The sequence below is a fragment of the Ricinus communis genome, chromosome 2 (assembly GCF_019578655.1).
Source record: "Ricinus communis isolate WT05 ecotype wild-type chromosome 2, ASM1957865v1, whole genome shotgun sequence".
NCBI lineage: Eukaryota > Viridiplantae > Streptophyta > Magnoliopsida > Malpighiales > Euphorbiaceae > Ricinus > Ricinus communis.
The window spans coordinates 10,267,796-10,287,902 of NC_063257.1; the positions used below are offsets into that span (position 1 = coordinate 10,267,796).

At 32.2% G+C, this 20,107-nt stretch overlaps 4 protein-coding genes across 17 annotated transcripts; 2 read left to right on the plus strand and 2 right to left on the minus strand.

Moving 5' to 3' along the window:
* Positions 1-616: 616 nt before the first annotated feature.
* LOC8283256 lies at positions 617-3,800 on the minus strand. Its single transcript, XM_048370582.1, has 6 exons — positions 3,460-3,800; positions 3,048-3,112; positions 2,917-2,946; positions 1,903-2,803; positions 1,457-1,714; positions 617-974 (listed from the first exon to the last, which is right to left on the minus strand). The coding sequence occupies exons 1-6, from the start codon at positions 3,511-3,513 to the stop codon at positions 906-908; spliced, it is 1,377 nt and encodes a 458-aa protein (XP_048226539.1). The 5' UTR covers positions 3,514-3,800; the 3' UTR covers positions 617-905.
* Positions 3,801-5,200: 1,400 nt separating this feature from the next.
* LOC8283255 (proteinase inhibitor type-2) lies at positions 5,201-6,086 on the plus strand. Its single transcript, XM_002521782.4, has 2 exons — positions 5,201-5,439; positions 5,643-6,086. The coding sequence occupies exons 1-2, from the start codon at positions 5,397-5,399 to the stop codon at positions 5,825-5,827; spliced, it is 228 nt and encodes a 75-aa protein (XP_002521828.1). The 5' UTR covers positions 5,201-5,396; the 3' UTR covers positions 5,828-6,086.
* Positions 6,087-8,073: 1,987 nt separating this feature from the next.
* LOC8283254 (transcription factor bHLH80) lies at positions 8,074-15,427 on the plus strand. Of its 14 annotated transcripts, XR_007214817.1 has the most exons (8): positions 8,075-8,701; positions 8,920-9,072; positions 9,159-9,224; positions 9,837-9,877; positions 12,778-12,944; positions 14,648-14,716; positions 14,966-15,023; positions 15,145-15,427. XR_007214817.1 is itself a non-coding variant. In XM_048371046.1 (6 exons), exons 1-5 carry the CDS (start codon positions 8,231-8,233, stop codon positions 15,011-15,013), a joined length of 834 nt encoding a protein of 277 aa, XP_048227003.1. In that variant the 5' UTR covers positions 8,074-8,230; the 3' UTR covers positions 15,014-15,023; positions 15,145-15,427. The 14 variants fall into 14 exon arrangements, 4 of the variants coding, with proteins under 4 accessions (XP_048227003.1, XP_048227002.1, XP_015576438.1 ...); XR_007214826.1 differs by lacking the exon at positions 12,778-12,944 and having other exon boundaries at positions 14,936-15,023; XR_007214818.1 differs by lacking the exon at positions 15,145-15,427 and having other exon boundaries at positions 12,778-12,949; positions 14,966-15,007.
* Positions 15,428-19,297: 3,870 nt separating this feature from the next.
* LOC125369242 (secreted RxLR effector protein 161-like) lies at positions 19,298-19,885 on the minus strand. Its single transcript, XM_048371249.1, has one exon. It carries the CDS (start codon positions 19,883-19,885, stop codon positions 19,298-19,300), a length of 588 nt encoding a protein of 195 aa, XP_048227206.1.
* Positions 19,886-20,107: the final 222 nt, after the last annotated feature.

Consider the following 20,107-nt stretch of genomic DNA (forward strand, 5'->3'; position numbering starts at 1 on the left):
AAACTTGAAATATAAGCAGTTAAGGGTATTCTGATAAAAATACACAATAAGATTTGTCCTAGAAGTGGGATAAAACTTGTCCATCACATTTTGGAAGGACAAGAAAAACTTGTCTATCAATGTTAAACTGCATTTCTCCTCAGTTCAAATTCTACCACTTTTAAGGAATTTTCTTAAAATGTTATGTAGGAGTAGGATTCAGAGTTGGTCCTATTACCGTCCCTTAAGGATCGGTCCTATATACACAGAATGTAAATAGTTAAATGTGGTGTTCACTAACATATACTAACAATATTTCTGACAAGAAAAAATCCTATCCTGTCCTGTCTTAACCAAAACTCCCCCTCAAAAGCAATTAAAGTTGATGATTCTGAAGGCCTTTGCGCCAGTAACCTGCCATGTTATCATTATACACAAATAATACATAATCTTCATTTTCAAATTGTTTATGTTATAGAGCTTCACTTGGTAGTTGGTACTCATTCTAATACTAGAGTACAGTTGAAATTTATTGATGCAATATTATGATGCATAAACATGCAATGAGGTCAACTACCGAGTTAAGCAAGACTGGAACTGTTGGAGTTCCAATTCTTATATAAGAGCTCTAATTTCATTCCACTGAATACAGTAGCATCTTATTAGTTAAAGATTTTTTAAAATATAAGGAAGAGTATCCAGGAGTGCATATAGGGTCAAATAGAAAGATACAAAAGCAAGTAGAGAGCTTTCACAAATGGAAGCTAACCCGGCCAGTGAAAGGGGCAGTAATGCCAAAATTTACCCCTGTAATATGAGAAGTCAGTTTCAGTAGCAGAAGGCATTTGGACTAAATTCCTTGTTTCCTCTGTAGTTAGAGTAGGTTAAGAATCTATGTACAGAAATATTGTGCTGCAATGCTTTACTCATCTAAGGTAGACCCTCTGAGTTGTATTTGTTGAATGTTTACCCCTACTTGGGCTGCTGATCTTTCCCTGCTCAAAAGAAGTTCATGAGAAAAAAGAAAATTTCAGTGCAGCTGTCACAAAAATAGCACAATAATGGAAAATTTAAGAAGAGATGTTTCATTCTATTTGTAGTTCTTTATTTTCACAAGATATAAGGTAAAGAGTAGAATCAAAAAAATTTTAATAACAGGAAATCCCGACTAATTTTCTAATATGAAACTGATGTCATCATGCACGGTACTGTTTTACAAAGTACAAGGCAATGTTATGGTAAAAAATGAAGGCATAAATCATAACTTTTCTTGTAACAGGAAATCCCGACTAAATTTTTCATAATAAAAAAAAAAAGTTGTGCATTTTAGATATTCTTACCTGGTATACAGCACCAAAATTAGGAATAACAAGACATATTTTGACCAACAATATTTTAGTCCAAGATTATGTAGTTTTAGCAAAGAGTAGACAAAAGCAGATTTTGAAGTCTCAAAATTTACAACTGAAACTCATACCTTTAGACGTCCTGTTCTATCATCCTTTTGTGACAGATATTGTTTTGCTGCTTTCTGACCCCTAACCATGACTCCAGAAGCAATGTCTCCATTACTGCATTTCTGGTTTCCTGTTGAATTCTCACTTCCAGCACCAACCATCCTGCTAGGCCTGCCCATTGCAACCTTCACTTTAGCCTTTGCAGGACCAGTTAATGAACGACGTTCATTAATTCTAACTGGCAGCAAAGCTTTGGCACGCAGGGTCTTACTTTGAACCTGTTTTTAACAATTTCAGCATGTGATATATGATGTTTCATAAATTTAATTGTCATTCATTTTAATAGTTGGTTACTGTTCTAACAGTTAGTAGGACATTTTACATGCAAATTATCCAAAGAAATGGGTTCAAATAATGAAGTAAGGACAAGTACTAATGCATTTTTCCTAAATTTACAGCTTCTCACCTTGGAATTTGCAGCTTCCTTTTGTGTTGGCTTTGAGGCATTACTTGTCCCTTCCCTTCTAGAATTACTGGTTCCGCCTTTACCTTGAACAAAAGAAGCCTTGGAGGCATAAGAAGCTTTCACCTTGTCTTTCATTACTCTAATCATCCTTGCTTCATTTCTGCTATTTGGAGTCTGTTCACTCTGCTGTGTCAATGCAAATGTAGGCCACTGAACGTCATAACCAGAGTTTGAAGATGAACCTACACTAGATTTTCCTGATGCAGAATTGCTGTTTCTCAATTGCCTTCTATTGTTACTATTATTATTCCTAACATCCACCCTTGATGCTTGCCTTGTGGCACAACTTTTCCTAAGACTACTTCTCATGGCTGACACAAGGCCACTGGAATGACCAAATGCCCGACTTGATATCTCCAGGTTTCTTTTCTGTAATTTCTGATCATTCTCACAAGTTATGGTACTCGCATTGCTTTCACTTGCCTTGTCCACCATAGAGCCCAAACTACCTTCAGAATTTCCATCAGTATATGTAGCACAATGATGATTTTCTTTAGTATTTCTCGTTAAATCTCTCTCAACAACCAGACTAGTTTTCAACCTTGAGTTTGCTTTGGAATTTATAAAGCTTAGTTTAGGTTTCATTTCCCCACAAAATCCTGTACTCTCTGTAGTAGACTTCCCACTTAAAGCTTTGACTGGATGCTTCTTATTCAATGAGAAATCAGGACACTTCCCACCCCACTTTTTGCTTGCATAGTGCTTTCCCCTTGATCTTGAGACTGAGGAAGGAAGCTCCGGGGAAGATGTCCTCTTCAGATCAATAATGTCTGAGGACGCACTGCCTTCACCAGAATAAGCAAATGCAGCTTTTAACTGGAGAGAAGAACACTGGTGAAACCTGAATATCACATCAATTGAGCATTACCTAACAAGCACTGTCCCTATTAAGCCTTAGATTAATAGCAGAACTCCAAAATAAATAGGAAAAGTTATTGGAGAAAGAATGCATACAAATGGCTAGTGTGAAACCACCCATCATCTCTGCAACATAGCCAATAAAGATATGCATTGAGTAAACGATTATTAAACTTTAAAAAAGTATAATCCTTCACAAATCACAACCCATTACGTAAGACACTTACACGTCTGTGTAATTGGAGTTTGCTTCAAGTGTAAGATCCACCCACATTGGTGCTTCAATTTCATCCTATAATTATCAATAATCAATAGCCAGATAACAGAATGCAAGAAAATCAAAGATAAAGGATGAAAGAGCCATGATTTAGGAATGCATGGACAGTAACTAGACAATAATAGCATCAGATGAAAAATAATAATAATAATAATAATAATAATAATAACAATGACAAGAATAGACATCAATCGATTTCTTTCCCTTCCTAACGTTATCTAGCAATCAAATGCAGCTCAAGTTAAGCAGAATCTTTCAAGAATCAAACCCTAAATTTCCAAATCGATACTGATAACACCACAATCAATTACTCATAGAAAACATATAAAATGACCATATCAAAACCCTAGAAATTCATTTACCAGAAATGCCCAATGATCTCTGGAAATCTTGAGAGATATTTCTTCTGAATCCATTGGACTATCGCAAGCAATAAAGATTCTTCAATCCCAACGCCAACAAAAATTAGAAGAATATAATAGGTAGAAGAAAGAACACTAATGCATATGGCTCTTGATTGTGTCTTGGAGACCCAAATCCTCCATTTTCAATGCACTGTCTTTTGGCCCTCTGGTTGTTTAGCAAAGATCGCAACAGAAAATAACCCAAATATAAACATGAGCAAAACGCCGACGTACATTGTCATGTGAGGTCGTGTTGGGCTGCTGGTGCTGCTGGCTCCTAAAAATTAGACCGTTAGTTATTGGTGTGATTTGAATTGTGCTGGAATGACGAGAATACCCTTAGAAATTTTGAGAAAACATAAAGAGAGCGCGTTGCTGCAGCACAAACGAGAAGAAACCCCTTCTTCTTTTCCTTTTTTGCCCTTTTAATCATTTTGTCCATTTCTTGTTATTTCCATGGCCCAATCGATGCAATTCTTTATCAAGATCAATCCTATTCTGAAAATTGGCTCACCAATTTTTTTTAATTTAATTTTTTTTATGGTTTATCAAGGCTTTCATTTTTTACGGAGTGTAATAACTTTATTTATTTGCTCTAATAGTAGAAATTTCATCTGCATCACTGTTATCAAATTTTTAGTTTTAGTTAATATTTTAAATAATTAAATATATCTCAATCATTCAATATTATATATAAAACATTTATATATATATATTTATATATTATTGTTTTATTTGTTAATATATACATATATATATATATATATATATATATATATATATATATATATATATATATATATAGATAAAAATTCATCAAAATAAAATTTAAAATTAGTAGCCAAAAGTAGAAAAGAATTAGAGAAAAAGAATTCCATCCAATTATGTGATACAAAGACCTTAGACAAACATATCGACGGTGGCAAACAACCCATTTCCGCAGTCAAATGTGCTATGAAATGGGTTGTTTTGCCAAGGCACAAATAGTTGTGGCAAACACATCTAATAACATATATATATATACATATACACACACACTTAAGAGTCTAATTGAATTATAAGTAAGTGGCTCTAAGGGCTTACAGAGAACTCCGAACTCAACTTTCAAATCACCCACAAAATATCTCAATTTGCTTGGAATAACCATTAAAGTAAATAAAGAAAACCAGTAAAGATATAGAAAAGAAATTAAGTAAAAGAAGGATTTGGAGGCCTAGATGGTGCTTTCAGTTGAGAGATTTTCTGTTCAATGGAAAAAGAAATGATGAGGAAAGAAAGATGGGGAATAAAAATGATGGACCAGAAGAAATTTTCTTCTATTCATATTTTTTTATTCTTCTCTTTATCCTCACTTTCCCAAAGAAGAAAAACATGAATCCTCCATCTTTATTTCTTCCACTTTCCTTTTCTTTCCCTACCTTTCCCCCTTTCCAAACAAAGGGACAAAGATTCTACCCATTTAATTATTAATAATGATTATTCCCCATGATGCAAAATATGCAATCTTCTTATCAAAATAAATGGAATACAGGAGAAGAATTAATTATCCATCCTTGTCAGGATTTGAAGGTAAGAATTTGCTGCTTACTGCAGTTGACTTTATTCATGGATGCTATTCAAGAATCATATGATATTATATTGGTTCCCTGTATATATATGTGATGGGTGAGTTTTACAAAATTCAAAGAAATTTAGCTCCACCCAAAGTTGGACACTTTGAAGTTGAATTTGACAGCATTATTTTTAGTCAATTGTCGTTGCAGCACTTGGTCTTGTAATTGACATAAAAGATTAAAAATGGAGCAAATTGGAATGTCAAACTTCTCTTCAACATCTTATATATGAGTGCTCTCAGAGATCTGCAAGTTAACCCCCCATTTTATTAGTGGCAAACCATGGCTACTTACAAAGTTGCTCTTGCTCTTCTCCTCCTATATGGTATGTTTTTATGATCCTTCTCTCTTTTCAGCTCTTTCATGAAATTATGTTTTTAAAACATGCTTGATTCTTTATCCAAATTTTGTTCTTTCCGCTTGAAATCTGATTGACTCGCAGCTAATTTCCTGTTTCTGTTTCTTTTTCCATGTTCTCTTGTTATTTATAAACATTAGTTGTCCTCAATTTGCATCTACCTATTTCAGGTGCTATTTCACTACAGGCCACTTCAGGGAAAGCTTGCCCTCTTTATTGCTTGGACGTAGAGTACATGACTTGCCAATCTTCAGGAGATGAGAAGCTTAATCCCAGTTGCAACTGCTGCTTAGCTCCCAAGAATTGTACCCTTCACCTTTCTGATGGCACTTCACTGTTCTGTAAGCCAAATTGAGATCAGGGACCACATGTGTCTTGCTTTCCTTCTTGATCAGGATATCGTATCCTGCTTTTGAAGAAAATAAAAGTTATAAAAGTTGGCTTTAACAAAATTATCTTTAGTCAGTTATCAGAAAACTTAAACTTACATTCTATCTGTTGGGTCTGTAATTGATATAAACATTATAAACATAGCAAAGATGAAGGTCAAAACTTGTCTTACAACATAATACAGAAGGGTATACTTTCAGATATCTGCAGAATTACTATCTCAATTTTGTTGGTGGAAATATTGCTACTTATCTCAATTGGCATCCGAGGTGTGATAGCACTTATGATATACTTGTTGAATACGTTGGCGGTTTGGTTCGTAAAACATTATCTAAAATTTCAATAGTTTTAATATATCTATATATTTAAGATTTAAATTCGAAAACTTAGTTAAACTCAAAAAGACCATCACCGTCTCATCTTCGTATTCGTATAGATAAAAGACTTTTGACTTTTAATTATAAGAGGTAGAAAACAATATTTTCTTTACCTGATTTCAGAAAAATTAGAGGTTTAAGTGAGCTCAAGATTGCTGATTGCAGATTTCAGGCTGACCATTATTATCTCATCAAACACTTCCACTGCTTGAGCAATTTTACCATCCCTACAAGTACCTTAGCTTGATGAGATAGTGTGGCCACTGATTTACTTTAAAAATAAAGTTGTAAATCCAGGACTGCTGTGTTAAAATTTTTGGGAAAGTAATTTGGCACTTATTAGATTTTATTCGATACACTCTAGATTAACAATCGATATAGAATTTAGAATTTAGGGATATAAATAAAAAATTTGATGAGACCTTAAATATAATAATTAAGAGGATATAAATAAAAATTAATTAACAATATAGGGGTTGAGATAAAGATATAAAAACTTTAAAAATACCGGTAATATTTTTTCAAAAAATTATCTAAAACTTTATGGGTAAAAAGAATATATATATATTAAATTAAATAAAAACAATCTATTCAACGGTGTCACATCATATGGATAAAAATATAGAGATAAAAATAAATAAACCATCACCCATCACTTTTAATTTTTATTAACATCTGCCCTTTTATTTAATAGGATATATAAATGGTAACACTTAATGTGATTTATCAATTCTATATATTATAAGTATAAATAACATCATCCTTCGGTTTTAAAGAAATTAATCCATGTCACCTTTATCTGTTTTATTTACTTTTATTTAAATGATTCATATGGTAATGATGGAAAAACCCAAACGTAGCAAGGAGAATGATGATTTGCACTTATATGGAACATCCCAAGGTTAAAGTTCTACAACCAAAAAAATCCATATTCTAAGAGAAAATTGTTAAATTTATTTAATCTATATTATTTTTTATAAATAAAATTAATTATTATAATAACATACGTGATATAATTTTATGCGATATAAAATTTATATTAACTGTTTTCTAATTATAGATAATTAATAAAATTGTATTAATTCAACTTAATAAATATTATACTTTGAGATAATTGTGAATATATATTTAAATATAGAATTAAAATATTAAATATTAAATGAATGAATTTAATTGTCTCAATATGTGTTTGCTGTATTGAATTGTACACATGTTTGATGCTGACATGGAACCCCATTCGTAAAATAAATTTCTTTTTTTTATTAAAAATGATTAAAAGTGGGTTAAATTAAAATTAAGATTAATTTTTATATTTGAAGAAAAGTCCACTTCCCCCGATATGCATTTGTGGAGATGCATCGGGGGTCACCTCACCTTAAATTTGCCAGAAAAAGCAACCCAATTTTAGAGGGTACAACAGCCCCCCAAAATAGACACTCCTTTTCCACTCTCTCTTTCCCACGGGCTTCGTTACTCTCCGTTACCACCCACCCATCCCTTTCTTTATTGGTTCGTGTACTGCACGCCCCCGCACACGGGCAACCGACTCTTTAAGTTTTTAACCGTCAAGTATACAGTAATCAAATCCAGAAAACGATGACGTTTCGTCCCTTTAATCTGTACCCGGGCCATTACAAACTTTAAAGCACCGTTATCTTCTCTCATGATGTGTACCTTATCCCCATTTCATCACCGTTAACTAATATCAATCATTCAGTTAGGATCGTTTTCATTAACATCTGACGGCTGATATTGAATTATCAAAATAGATGTATGCACACAGGAATAGCAGTTATTATTACAGTAACATGAACAAAAAAGAAAAGGAACAAAAGGGAAGTGTCTAGTTCTTTTGTTACTCTTACCAAAGAGAAGTAAAGTAATAAAGAAAGAAGCGAAAAAGAAAAAGAAAAGGTTTTGTTTTTGGTTTCTGTTTCTCCATTAAAAGCAACAACAAAATCTCCTGAAACTAATTCCATTAAGTGAAGCAGATGCAACCAACACCTTCCTCTGGTGGTGGTGGTGGTGGAGGTGGTGGAGAGAATCGAGTTGGGTTGGCTCGTTTCAGGTCTGCACCACCAACTTGGTTAGAAGCACTTCTTGAGGAAGAAGAAGAAGAAGAGGACCCATTAAAGCCAACCCAAACTCTGACTCAATTATTAGCATCAAACACTACTAGAAATTCTTTACCCTTTGGGCCTTCTAGTTCTTCTGTTGTTGAACCGGGTGGTGGCAGTAATTTGTTTGAACCGGGTGGTGGTGGTGGTTTTCAAAGGCAACATAGTTCTCCAGCTGATTTTTTAGTGAATTCAGGGATTGGAAATGATGGGTATTTTGCTAACTTTGGAATTCCTCCAAATTATGAATATATTTCACCCAATATGGATGTTTCTCCTTCTGGTAAAAGGACTAGAGATGTTCAGTTGCAGCACTCTTCTGCTAATAAGTACCCTCCTCTCTTGGTATGTGCAATTTACAATTTCTTGTTAAGTGTGTTTTGTTAGCCTGCTTCTTGCAGTGTACTATCTTATATAGGATTTTTGGAAAAATTGTATTACTCTTGCTTACATACATCACGGTTCAATTTAATTAGATAGAGGATTTGTAAAGTTTTAGGGTTTTAACTGATTTTTTTTCATTGGTTTGCAATTTGTGGTCATTTGAATTTCTGGTTTCATAGAAAGGAGAGCAAAGTAGTCAGGTTCCTGGTGGTGGTGATGGGATGTCTAGTTTGATAGAAATGGAAATGGAGAAGCTTTTAGAGGATTCAGTACCATGTAGAGTTCGTGCGAAGCGAGGCTGTGCTACACATCCTCGGAGTATTGCAGAGAGGGTAAGCTGGATTGTTTTGTTTGCTATGTTTCCAACTTTATGAATATTATAGCTAAACTGTCCCAATAAACTTTTCTTTTATCTTAGGTTCGAAGAACTCGAATCAGTGACCGAATAAGGAAGCTTCAGGAACTTGTTCCAAACATGGATAAGGTAACATAACCATCATTGTAAATTCTATTAATTATTAAGTTAAAGATTACTTGTGATAAGAGTTCTTCTTTATTGAGAAATTTTCAATAAGAAAACAAAAGCATTACTGCCTTTATTATTAGGTCTTTGAGGATCTTTTAGGAATTCAATTAGCATCCTTGTAGGGTGAGTCAGATAACTAGTAGAGATATGTGTTATCAAAAGGTTGCATATTGCAGATTTTACTTCTAGAACTCATGTGAGTACAGCAATTTCACTATTCATGTTTAAATTCTTGTGATTTGTTTTATATATCATTTTATGTGAGAATTCAGAACCATGGTATAAAGTTTTCATACTAGACTGTTGTACTGCTATCTGGAATCCACTTTCTAGTAATTCATGCCTACTAATGTAAATTTCACCAATGGTTGTTGAACTTCACAATAATTCTACTCGTAATTGCTCATCGAATTTAATTCTGTTGCAAATAGCTTAATTGCAGTGATAACTCTCCCAAAATTGATGTGGCTTTACCTGAAAGATTCTTTTTTTTTTTTTAAATAAAAGTATAGACACAATTTGTTCTACCCTTTGTGGTATCCATTGTTCAACATGTCACTCCTTTCTCAGGTACATGTCAAATTTTTGGTAGAGTTATCACCTGAATTAAGGTAATTGCAAATTTAAAGTTTGATGAAGAAAGAATAACTAGTTAACTTTGTCTCAGTAAAGTTAATACCAGCGCAAGTTAATTTATCAACTGCTAGTGCAAGTTATCCATGCCTAGTGTTTAGGGTGAAAATCAATGTTGTAGAAGTATGTGTGTACTGTGGTTAAGCTGTCAGACCAAAATAAACTGAAAAAACTCTAATACATTCTCAAAATATGTGACCTTAATTAACATGATTCTCAGATACTTAGGAGACGGCGATACTAATAGACACAGTTCTCTCTTCTAAATTGATATTATTTTCAAGGAACTTGTTTTATATGCCAATAAAAGGAGAAGGAAAAATACTAATAAACAAATATATATTAATGTCACAGTGCTAAACATTGAAGTCAAAAGAATGTTCCAACATGCTATTAGGAGATTTTGCCAATCTGTCCTCTCAACTGCTCCTTAATTCAGAGTCATTAAACTTAATGCTGAATTTCACTGCACTAACTCACTTCAATTTGCAGAAAATTGAAATGTTACTAGAACTTAGTTTGTGTTTTAATCAGTTCACTTTAGTTGAATGGTTGTGGAAATTTTAATTAGATATTCTTCATGTCAACCAAGTCCATATCCTACATACTTGCACTTGACTAAAACTCTGCCAAGTCCTAATGATTAATTCTTATTGAAGTACATATAGCAAGCTCATGACTGTTTTTCTTTTTCTTTTTTATAATGTAAAAATGACAATCTTAAGATTAACTAGATAAAATAATTAAAATTAAACCTTAATTTTCATGACTATTAAACTTGTCATATTTTATTTTCCTTGAAGAACATGGTATGCAAACAATCATGAAGCAAATTTGATGCTTTTGTTAGGATTGACCATTCTTTCTCCTTTAAAATTTTCCAAGAACGTATGCTTCATTAAAGGAGCAAGAAATGAAGATTAAAGTTTTTTTACAATTGATAATCTTTTATAAAAGCTACCTAGGGATAAATTTAGCAAAAAAAGGAGAGATTTTGCTCACTTCCCTATAGATTCTCCCAGGAAGAGGTTGACAAACTTCCCAAAGTTTTGTTGTTCAAAACAAGATGTGTTTGAGTGTGCTTGCATTCATAATTGAATTAAACCAAATATGATAACATTTTTAATTCTCCCAAAATGATAAGGTATTCTTGAATATTGCACAAGAACTTTTGAGTGGTAAAATAATGTATTTTGAAACCATATATGCTCTACGTGTTTTGTTATTTGGTTATGACGTGGTGCTTCTTTTATTCAATCATCAATTCTTTATTATAGTTAAGCTTGAGTAATGGTTATATTTCGCTTTATTACATTCTAAAGCTCCATTTTCTTTTGATCCTATCTTTGCTGCATTCAAAAAACCTGGTCAACAGAAAACATTTTCCTGGGTGATGGGACAAGTAAGCCATTTCCAAAGAAAATTCCCCTTCTGAGTTATGAAAAGGGAAGTCATTTTCGGATGAGTTATGAAGTTAAAGAACTTATATAAAAGCTAACTAAATGTATGTTGAATAATTTATAAAATACTAAGTACTAACAATCATCAAATTGTGCCAGTCATTGAACAATTGCTAAAAGAGATTTTGGACTTGCTATTTTAGTGTAATTTTCTTTTATATAATTATAAATTGAAAATATAAATGAGTTTAAATATTTTAGTAATCTCCTTTTTAAAGAAAGTAGTAATTGTCAGAACATGCCAAACACCAAAAAAACAATTTCCTTACGAAATTTGATGTGCAACCAAAAAATAGAAAATGAGTTGTTTTCCTAGAAAACTTTCTTAAAGGAAAACATTTCCATGATGGTGAGGGATGCGTACGAGGGAGACTTGAAGGTTGCATTTTGAACCGATGGTTAAATGTGTAATAACAAGGGAAATTATATTTGAAGCAAAAGTGCTTTATGTTCCTTTCTTGTCTAGGCCCTAGGATAAAGGATGAACATCTCTAGAGAAATTTTAAGAAAGTAAGTTTAGGAATCACCTGAGAATGAAGGTATTGTATTGATGCAATGACATTAGAATAGAGAGATAGCTTCTTTTTTTTTTCGGTTTCTTTTTATCATTTTCTTTAGTAGATTGAAAATGAGCTTGTATATAGTAAAAAATAAAATAAATCTGTTGGAAATGTTAAAACATAATGGTAGAATAGTAATGTTATCAATTGAGCAGTAAATGATGTGCACAGGATATGCACGTTCTTTTCTGATACCTAAATTTCACATTAATTATTGTATATTTGTATTCCTTGAGCAAGTCCCTACCTAGTAGTAGGAACTAGGAATCATAACTTTAATGGGGTCGGGGGATAAAAAAAGACATCGCGCGTGTTAGTTTTTCTGCTTTTTGTTGAATTCCAGCAGTTCCTGAGAATAATATGTCAATCTCCTCTCTTAACTACAGTTATAAAGAATCATGGATGTTCATCAATTCTATTATGTGTATTAGTTTTGATTTTCAACCATTTTATCATAGGAGTGTAGAGTAAACTTCAAAAAGAAATGTATAAAAGTAGCAACGAATTATTATAGGAAAATAGAGATTTTGAATTCTGGAAAAATCAATAATTTCTTAATAAAATATTTGGTAATTTAAGTAACTGACAAACATACGGTTTTGTACAAATGCTGACTATCGCTTAGCACAAATTTCATTCAACAGTAGAGATCTAAGATCTATCCTTTCCACCTATTCAAATGATCTTACGATAAGTATAGCTTTTCCATCTCCTTTTTCATTCGTCTGTACGATTGCAGTAAAGGATATATTGACCCTTCCCAAATTGATCAAGTTGTTCTTCTTTCTATACATAATTTTAGTTCTATAAGACATTTGGATTTTAGCAATCATTTCAAATCAATTTGTTTTATGCAAGGTACAAACTCTCTCAATCCCAACGTGACAATGACTTCTTCTGATAGGAGTGAGCAACAAAATAAATTTCATGCAAGTAATTTTCCACGTAATCATTATGTTGGGAATAACTGTTTGCACAGTTTTGAACTAAGTCATGTGAACAAGTTGATGAGGATTCTTATGAAGGTAAGGTATGAACTTGTAACTAGTTTTATCTATTTCTTAGATTAGATTCCATTAACAAAGAACATATAAACTGTTGCACATCTCTCAATAATTTGAGCTCTAATTTGAGTGGTATGTGTGGATGAGAGAGCGAGAAAGAAAGAGATAAGAGAAAAATATCTTACATTTTCTACAAGGTTTGAAGTACATTAATGATAATATGTAAACTTATTGGATTTTTATTGTATTGTACTCGCATTGATATTGGGAGTCTTAGTTGTAATTTTAATATTGCACTATGTCACTATCGTTGCTTATTTGTCTAGAAATTCTACGCGACGATAAAAAGTTATGTGGTGGAGTAGCAACTCACCAATGAGCATTAAATTCAGTGTTATCATGATCTAGGTCAGTGGCATATCTACGCCCTTTGACTTTAACCATCAAATACCAAGATTTACCCACATGTAGACGCGATGTTCCTATGGAAGGTAGGTGTAAGTGTAACCTAGTTGGCTTTGAGGATTCTAAAAGTTCTACCTAAATAATGCTTGCTGCTCTAGTTTAAGCTCCATTTATGCTACTTGGAAGAAATTTTCCTGAACAAATGCTACTCAGGTCAACCAAAATAAATTGATTAATGATAGTTCATATTAGGACAAAATGTTTAAGAAAAAGGAGACGCCACTTGTGTTGTGAATGGCATTATGTCTATTGACAGAACACCTTCAACATGTCCGTTTAACACAGAAGGATATCATTGCCAACTTCTTTTAAAAGCTAAGGATATTGTAACATAAAACTCTTCATGCCCTAGACTAAAACTAGGAGCAAAAATAGGAGAACTGCTTACCTTCTCAAAACCTTTCATGAAATATTGGTCATTCATCAATATCCTCAACTCTGTAACATCTTATGCTAATCCCCCTATCTGTAGTACTATAACTCTTAATGACACCAAATCATGAATCAATAGTTTAAGATTATTGCTCAGGACGTTCTCATTGGTGTCTTCCTACTTGTTTTAGTTGCCTGGTACTTTAAATTTGTCATTCCTGTTTTGTATTCTTTACTAGCTTCTCCATTCCTTTGCCTTGTGAAAATTTTAATGTGGCACGTGTTCGTTGGGAGGTTGTGCTTTGAGGAAAGACTAGCATTAGTGCGAAGAAGTGCTCTAAACTCGACTTAATTAGGTTCATCACCCGAATATTAACAGTCAAATGTCTAAATGTTTTAGTTTTATGAGTAGTCTGTATTACCAACAGCATTACAATCATGAAACACAAAATGAGAACTACATTGCATGGTTTTGTATCACATTTAAAAGGGGCAGCCTAGTGCATGAGGCTTTTTTTTGGCACAGGTCAAGGAAGGTTGTCTATTGTATGAACCTTCCTTCTCTCTCTCTCTCTCTGTAGGGAGACAATTTCTTCTTCTGTTAACAAAGGAGCAACCTCAAAAGTGGCAATAATAATAACCTGAAAATAAGCATTCTTGATCTTATTACAAAATCACGACCACTTATTGCACACATATTTGGCTCAAGACATACTGGTTTTGGTTCTTGAATAACTGATACAGCAGTGTTAATGTCCATCTTAAATCTTAGGGGTTTGATTAAATTCCCGATCTTTCATCTATTCTTGTTTTATCTGAACCTGAATCATTTCATGAAGCTATTTATTAGTAGTATGATTTGGGAATATCTTGTTTGTTACTTGCAGCAGACAAACACTGCAGATATGTTAGATGAGGCAGTGGGGTATGTTAAGTTTCTCCAAAGGCAAATTCAGGTATTTCCTATGCTGAGCTTGTTTCAGAATCTTCATTTTTTTTCTAAGGTTGATGAGGCGATTTAATGTTCAATCTTAAAACCTTTTTGAATTTGTCTCTTAGCAATTAGAAGATAATACTTTGTACTTGTTTTTTTTTTTTCTGTCAAAGCAGAAAATTAAATGTGATGAAAGTAAGGGAATGCTATATTTGAAACTGATTTAGTGAATTAACTATAGGCAAAGTTTTCACTTGTTGGAATATCTCAGGAACTCACGGAACATCAAAGGAAATGCACATGCATGGCCAAAGAATAACAGGAAGGAGGTAAGACAAAGCTACTGTTTCCTATAATTATTAGATATATGAAGTTTGCTGCTGTTATTATTCTTTTAAAAAAAATCATCATTTTGATACAAGTTTTCTTATCTTCTTCTGCAACCTTTAGATGAAACCTGTAATGAGAATTGCATATCTTTAGAGTCCATGATCAAGGCTTACTGCTTCATCTTGAAAAGACTCGCTCTCTGAAGTCAACTTGGTATGGCTGTAGTTGTAGAATATTGTATACAATAATATTCTTCAAGGTAGTGCTCTTCAAGTTTATATATATTCATTATCATTGTTTCCAAAATTATATCATATATTTAGGAATCTGTATTCTGTTGAACTCTCTTACAAATCAGGAAGCTATTTTTATCAATAAAAATCTTTGGTCGATGATTCAGATACATGTTTAGTTATTTTCTGGCTTAAAATTGCAACTTATGGTAGCATCTGTGCTATTTTCACACAAGAGAACGAAGATTTCAGGTGAGAAAAATCTATACTTTGAGTTATCATATATCAATGATTTATTATTTAATAAAATAGCTAAGGTGCTAATTGATATGTTGTGTTCTTATTAGTTTTCAAGTATTTTGGATGAGACTGCTTGATCAATTCTCATTGGAAAATCAGTGCTGTATGTAATATTAACTATAAGATATGTGTTCTCTTTGTATTGAAGTTGCTGGAACTTGTTTGTTCTCCTCTTTTGATACTTCAATAAATTCTTTAGACTTTGTTGTATGACATTCTTTTGAGATAAAATTATTTTGCTTAGAATTCGGCAATCCCAAGTTTCTTTGCAATTATACGATTACAAGAAATTAGTATTACCTTTTAGTTTGACATTCTTTTGGGATCAACCAAGAGCCAGCTTTTCGTACAACTCACATGCATCATTTTTTTTCTCAGGAAAGGGAAATTCCTATCCTGATTGGAACTTGCATTAAGTTTTTTTGGAAGCTTTCATTCTGATGTATCGACCAGATCCTCAATAAAGAGCCAGATTTACATTTAACTCAACATGCATTGTTTAAAAACGAGTACTTCCTCCCTAATAGGAACTTGCATAGAGTTTTGTCAGGCTAGGGTTAGGGTCAGGTTTCTAAAACCATATGCCTGATGAGTGGCACAAGTTCTGTTCAAAGATCAGGATGCCATTCAGAAGGAAAATCATTGAACTTACCTGCTGTATTGACAACTATGCACAGAAGTTTTACATTTACGTTGTCACAAAGTTGCTCTCTTTGTTCTTTCTTGCCCTATTCTTTTGTCCAAACCAAGAAACCAAGAAATACGAATAAATAATTACTCTATGCGCAGCTACGCTTCTTGCCCTATGATTTACAATTATTCAGATTCTGAGCAAAAAAAAAAAGAAAAAAACGAAAAGAAAGTATTGTTTTAACCAAAACCTTCAGAGGGTTATCCATATATACTTTCATAATCATTTGAAAGATCAAGGGATTTCAAATTCCAAAGAAGTGATTGCAGAATAGAGAAAAGGTAATGAAATCCTAAAAAATAACAAATAGTCGCATCTTCTACAAATGATTGAGAATACATCTTGATGAGGTATGTACTGAGGACGCATATCTGTGAATCGGATGGAGAAGGGAAAAACAAATCTCCAGCAAATAATAGACGAAAACTTGCTGCTTGATCATGTCCTTTCAGAATTCCCACCAGCCTGCGTATGCAACTGTTTCAGGTTGTGATGCTCAAGTCTCTTGCTGCTTGAGGGCTAAGCATCAAATGATTGTTCATTATCCTACAATAATGGCACTGCAAACTGTCTTCTAGAATGTGAAGAATCACCAACTTTTTGAAAGGGGAGAAAGAAAAAAGAAAAGGAAAAGGAGAAGAATGGGAGTTCTAAAACCATGCACAGACCATCTTCCTCAGAGCTCAAAACTCTCCTCTTGCGCTCATTTTTAACAGTCTGTCCTGTCATAGTTGATGCTTCAACTGACCCATCTCTGTGCAAATTCCCCATTCCGAGTCCCTACCCACTGTTGCCCATCTCCCCATTAATGACTGGAACTGGCCAGATCTCTGTTAAACTGTAGGAAGATAAGCTTGCTGCAGAGGAAGATGTCTCAATTACCAATGGAGGATCCATATTTCTTAATGCAAATTCTGGGTCATTCAAGAAGGTACATATGGAGATTTGGGATCAAAATTTATCTGAGATTGAAATAGAAAGGGAGAAAATGTGGGTTTAGCTTTGTGGGTTTATGGAATACTGGCAGCAAGTGTATTTGATTAGGAAAAATTATTAGCAGTTAGATTGGTTATTGCAGAAGTGATTAATAGATACGGTGAGAATGTAAAAATCAGTCCATGATATACTCGCCTTTGAGCGACATTTGAGTTGGAGTTAAATGAGTTGACCCGAGTTCAAATATTATATTATTTGATTTGATTATTCTGTTATATATTTAGATTATATTAATTTCTTAATCACGTGAAACTACGTGAATAATAATTATTAAACTCTTTAGTTTTTACATATTAATTTCTTAAAATTATGGATAGTTATCATAAGACAATTTTTGTTATTAATTTTATATTATTTTTTATTAAACATTGTTTAATTTACACTTTTATATAATTTGTGCTTTGAAGTAATAAATATGTGTCGAAGAACAATTAAATCTTTTTAGATTAAGAAATCGTAATAATTTGTAATAATTCAATCCTTCTCAATTTTGATTTTTTTCAATTCTGAATCGTTATAATTAATTCATTATTAAATTAATCAATTAAAAATATTAGCATAGACTAATTATGTACTTCTATAAGATGTTGATATTAAAAAATATTCACTTATAAATATATGTATTTGAGTTATAATTTCATTAGCAGTTGATATTTATATTACAAAGTTTATATCTTATTTTATTAATTCAATTAATTATCTAATGATATTTAAATTTTTTAGAATTTTAATATCAAAGTATCTTTACATGTGAATAATTTCTAATAAAAAAAGTAAGATTTAAAATTTATTTAGATTTTATTTTTTTTTATCAAATGTTACTAATTATATTAATTAATTACAATAATAGACTAATATGAAAAAACTAAAATGAAAAATTAATAACAACTTTTTAGATTTTATATTATATATGAAGATAAATATATCAATTATGGTGTTAGAATTTGGGTATGAATATGATTAGATATATTTAACTTATTAAATTTTTATTTTTAAATTTAAAATTACTAAATTTGATTTACTGAAAATAAAAATATTGAATTGATTTAATATTATAGGGACTGCCTTTCTTTCTTTTCCTTTAGATTTCGATTTAATTTTCACTACTTTTTCTAAAATTACTCTTTTTGTTTTATTGTTTCTTTTTTAAAGTAGGATTTAAAAAGATTGGAATTCAGAATCTCATTCCTTTGAAGAGGGTTTCAAGATTAGGAAGTTCAAACAGAGTCCTAACTCATTATTTAGTTGGGTTATGTACCATAGATACTAAATAATTGATTTAACTATTTGCATTAACCCAAACTCTAATATGTTTCCTAGCCAATCTATAATACTATACTAAAACTAAGTCTCGCAATATTACACTAAATAACAATTTTTATTTTTAAATTTTTAATCCAACTTAACCTAGTTTGATTTAGATAAAACACTTATTTAATATAATTAATAATTAATTAAATAAAAGACTAAATTGGTCCCTCTCATTAAAATAATATAAACGATCTTATGGGGTAAATTTGTATGTCCCTCTCTTTTGTACTTTTATATATGTTATGGTTATAAACTAACACTATTTTAAGATTGCATAAATTATTTTTGAATTTTAATTTAAACTTAATAAATTTTTAATAATTTGAGAGGTTAATTGTATAAAATAATTATATTCGATGGAGTAAAATTAGTATTAACTCAATTATCCTCTATTGATGTGTCTAAGTTAGTCTCGAAAGTGCATGAACTGTTCTTATAGTGAAGCGGTAAATTCACCTTGAGGTCGACTTTTCAATGAACTATAAAACTGTTAAGAACTGAAGTATAAAGTAAAAGAGAACTCAACAATTCTGGATAATTGTATGACTTCTTATTGAATAAACTTAGGCTTAAATAGCCTTTTTGTAACAACAAAATGAGAAAAACAATGAGAAAAACATGCTCACATTATTAACAATTCAACGTAAAAAGTGCTAACAATAAGATTATTCCAAATAGAAATGTTAACTGAATGCCTAAAATTTCTCTTCATATCCCCCCTTAAACTAGTTACCAAGGACAACTAGTTTAACTCAGGAACACAACAAACTCCTAGCTGACTTCGAAACTTCTGAAAAACAACCACCGTGAGGGGTTTTGTCATCAAATCAACCAGCTGATTTTGAGTCCCACAGTGAACTAATTCAACTATGCCATCTTTTGTAAGATCTGGAAGGAAATGAAAGCGTACATCAATGTGCTTACTCCGGCCATGTAACACAGGATTTTTTGACAGTTTTATTTTGGAACTGTTATCACAATAAATTGTTGTGCACTTACTTTCCTCTTGACTCAGTTTTTCAAATATTCTTTTCATCCAGATAGCTTGACTTGCACATGCTGCTGCAGCCACAAATTCTACTTCCGTTGTTGAGAGTGTGACTATAGGTTGTTTCCGTGAAGACCATGCAACAGCTCCTGCACCCAACATAAAAACATATCCTGATGTACTTTTTCTATCTTCAACATCGCCTGCATAGTCACTATCAGTATATCCAACCGGACTTTTGTATCCTCTATGCTTATAGAAAACTCCAAATCCTATTGTGCCTTTCAAGTACCTTAGTATTCTCTTTGCTACCATCAAATGCAATTCAGTTGGATTGGCCATGTACCTGCTAATTAGACTTACTACAAATATCAAATCTGGTCTCATAGTGGTTAAGTACATAAGTCATCCTACCATTTGCTTAAACAAAGTTGCATCCACATGAACCCCACTTTCATCTTTAAAAAGCTTACAGCTTGGAACAATAGGATTATGAACTGATTTGCTATTTTCCATTTGAAATCTCTTCAAGACTTCTAAGGCATATTTTCTTTGACAAATATA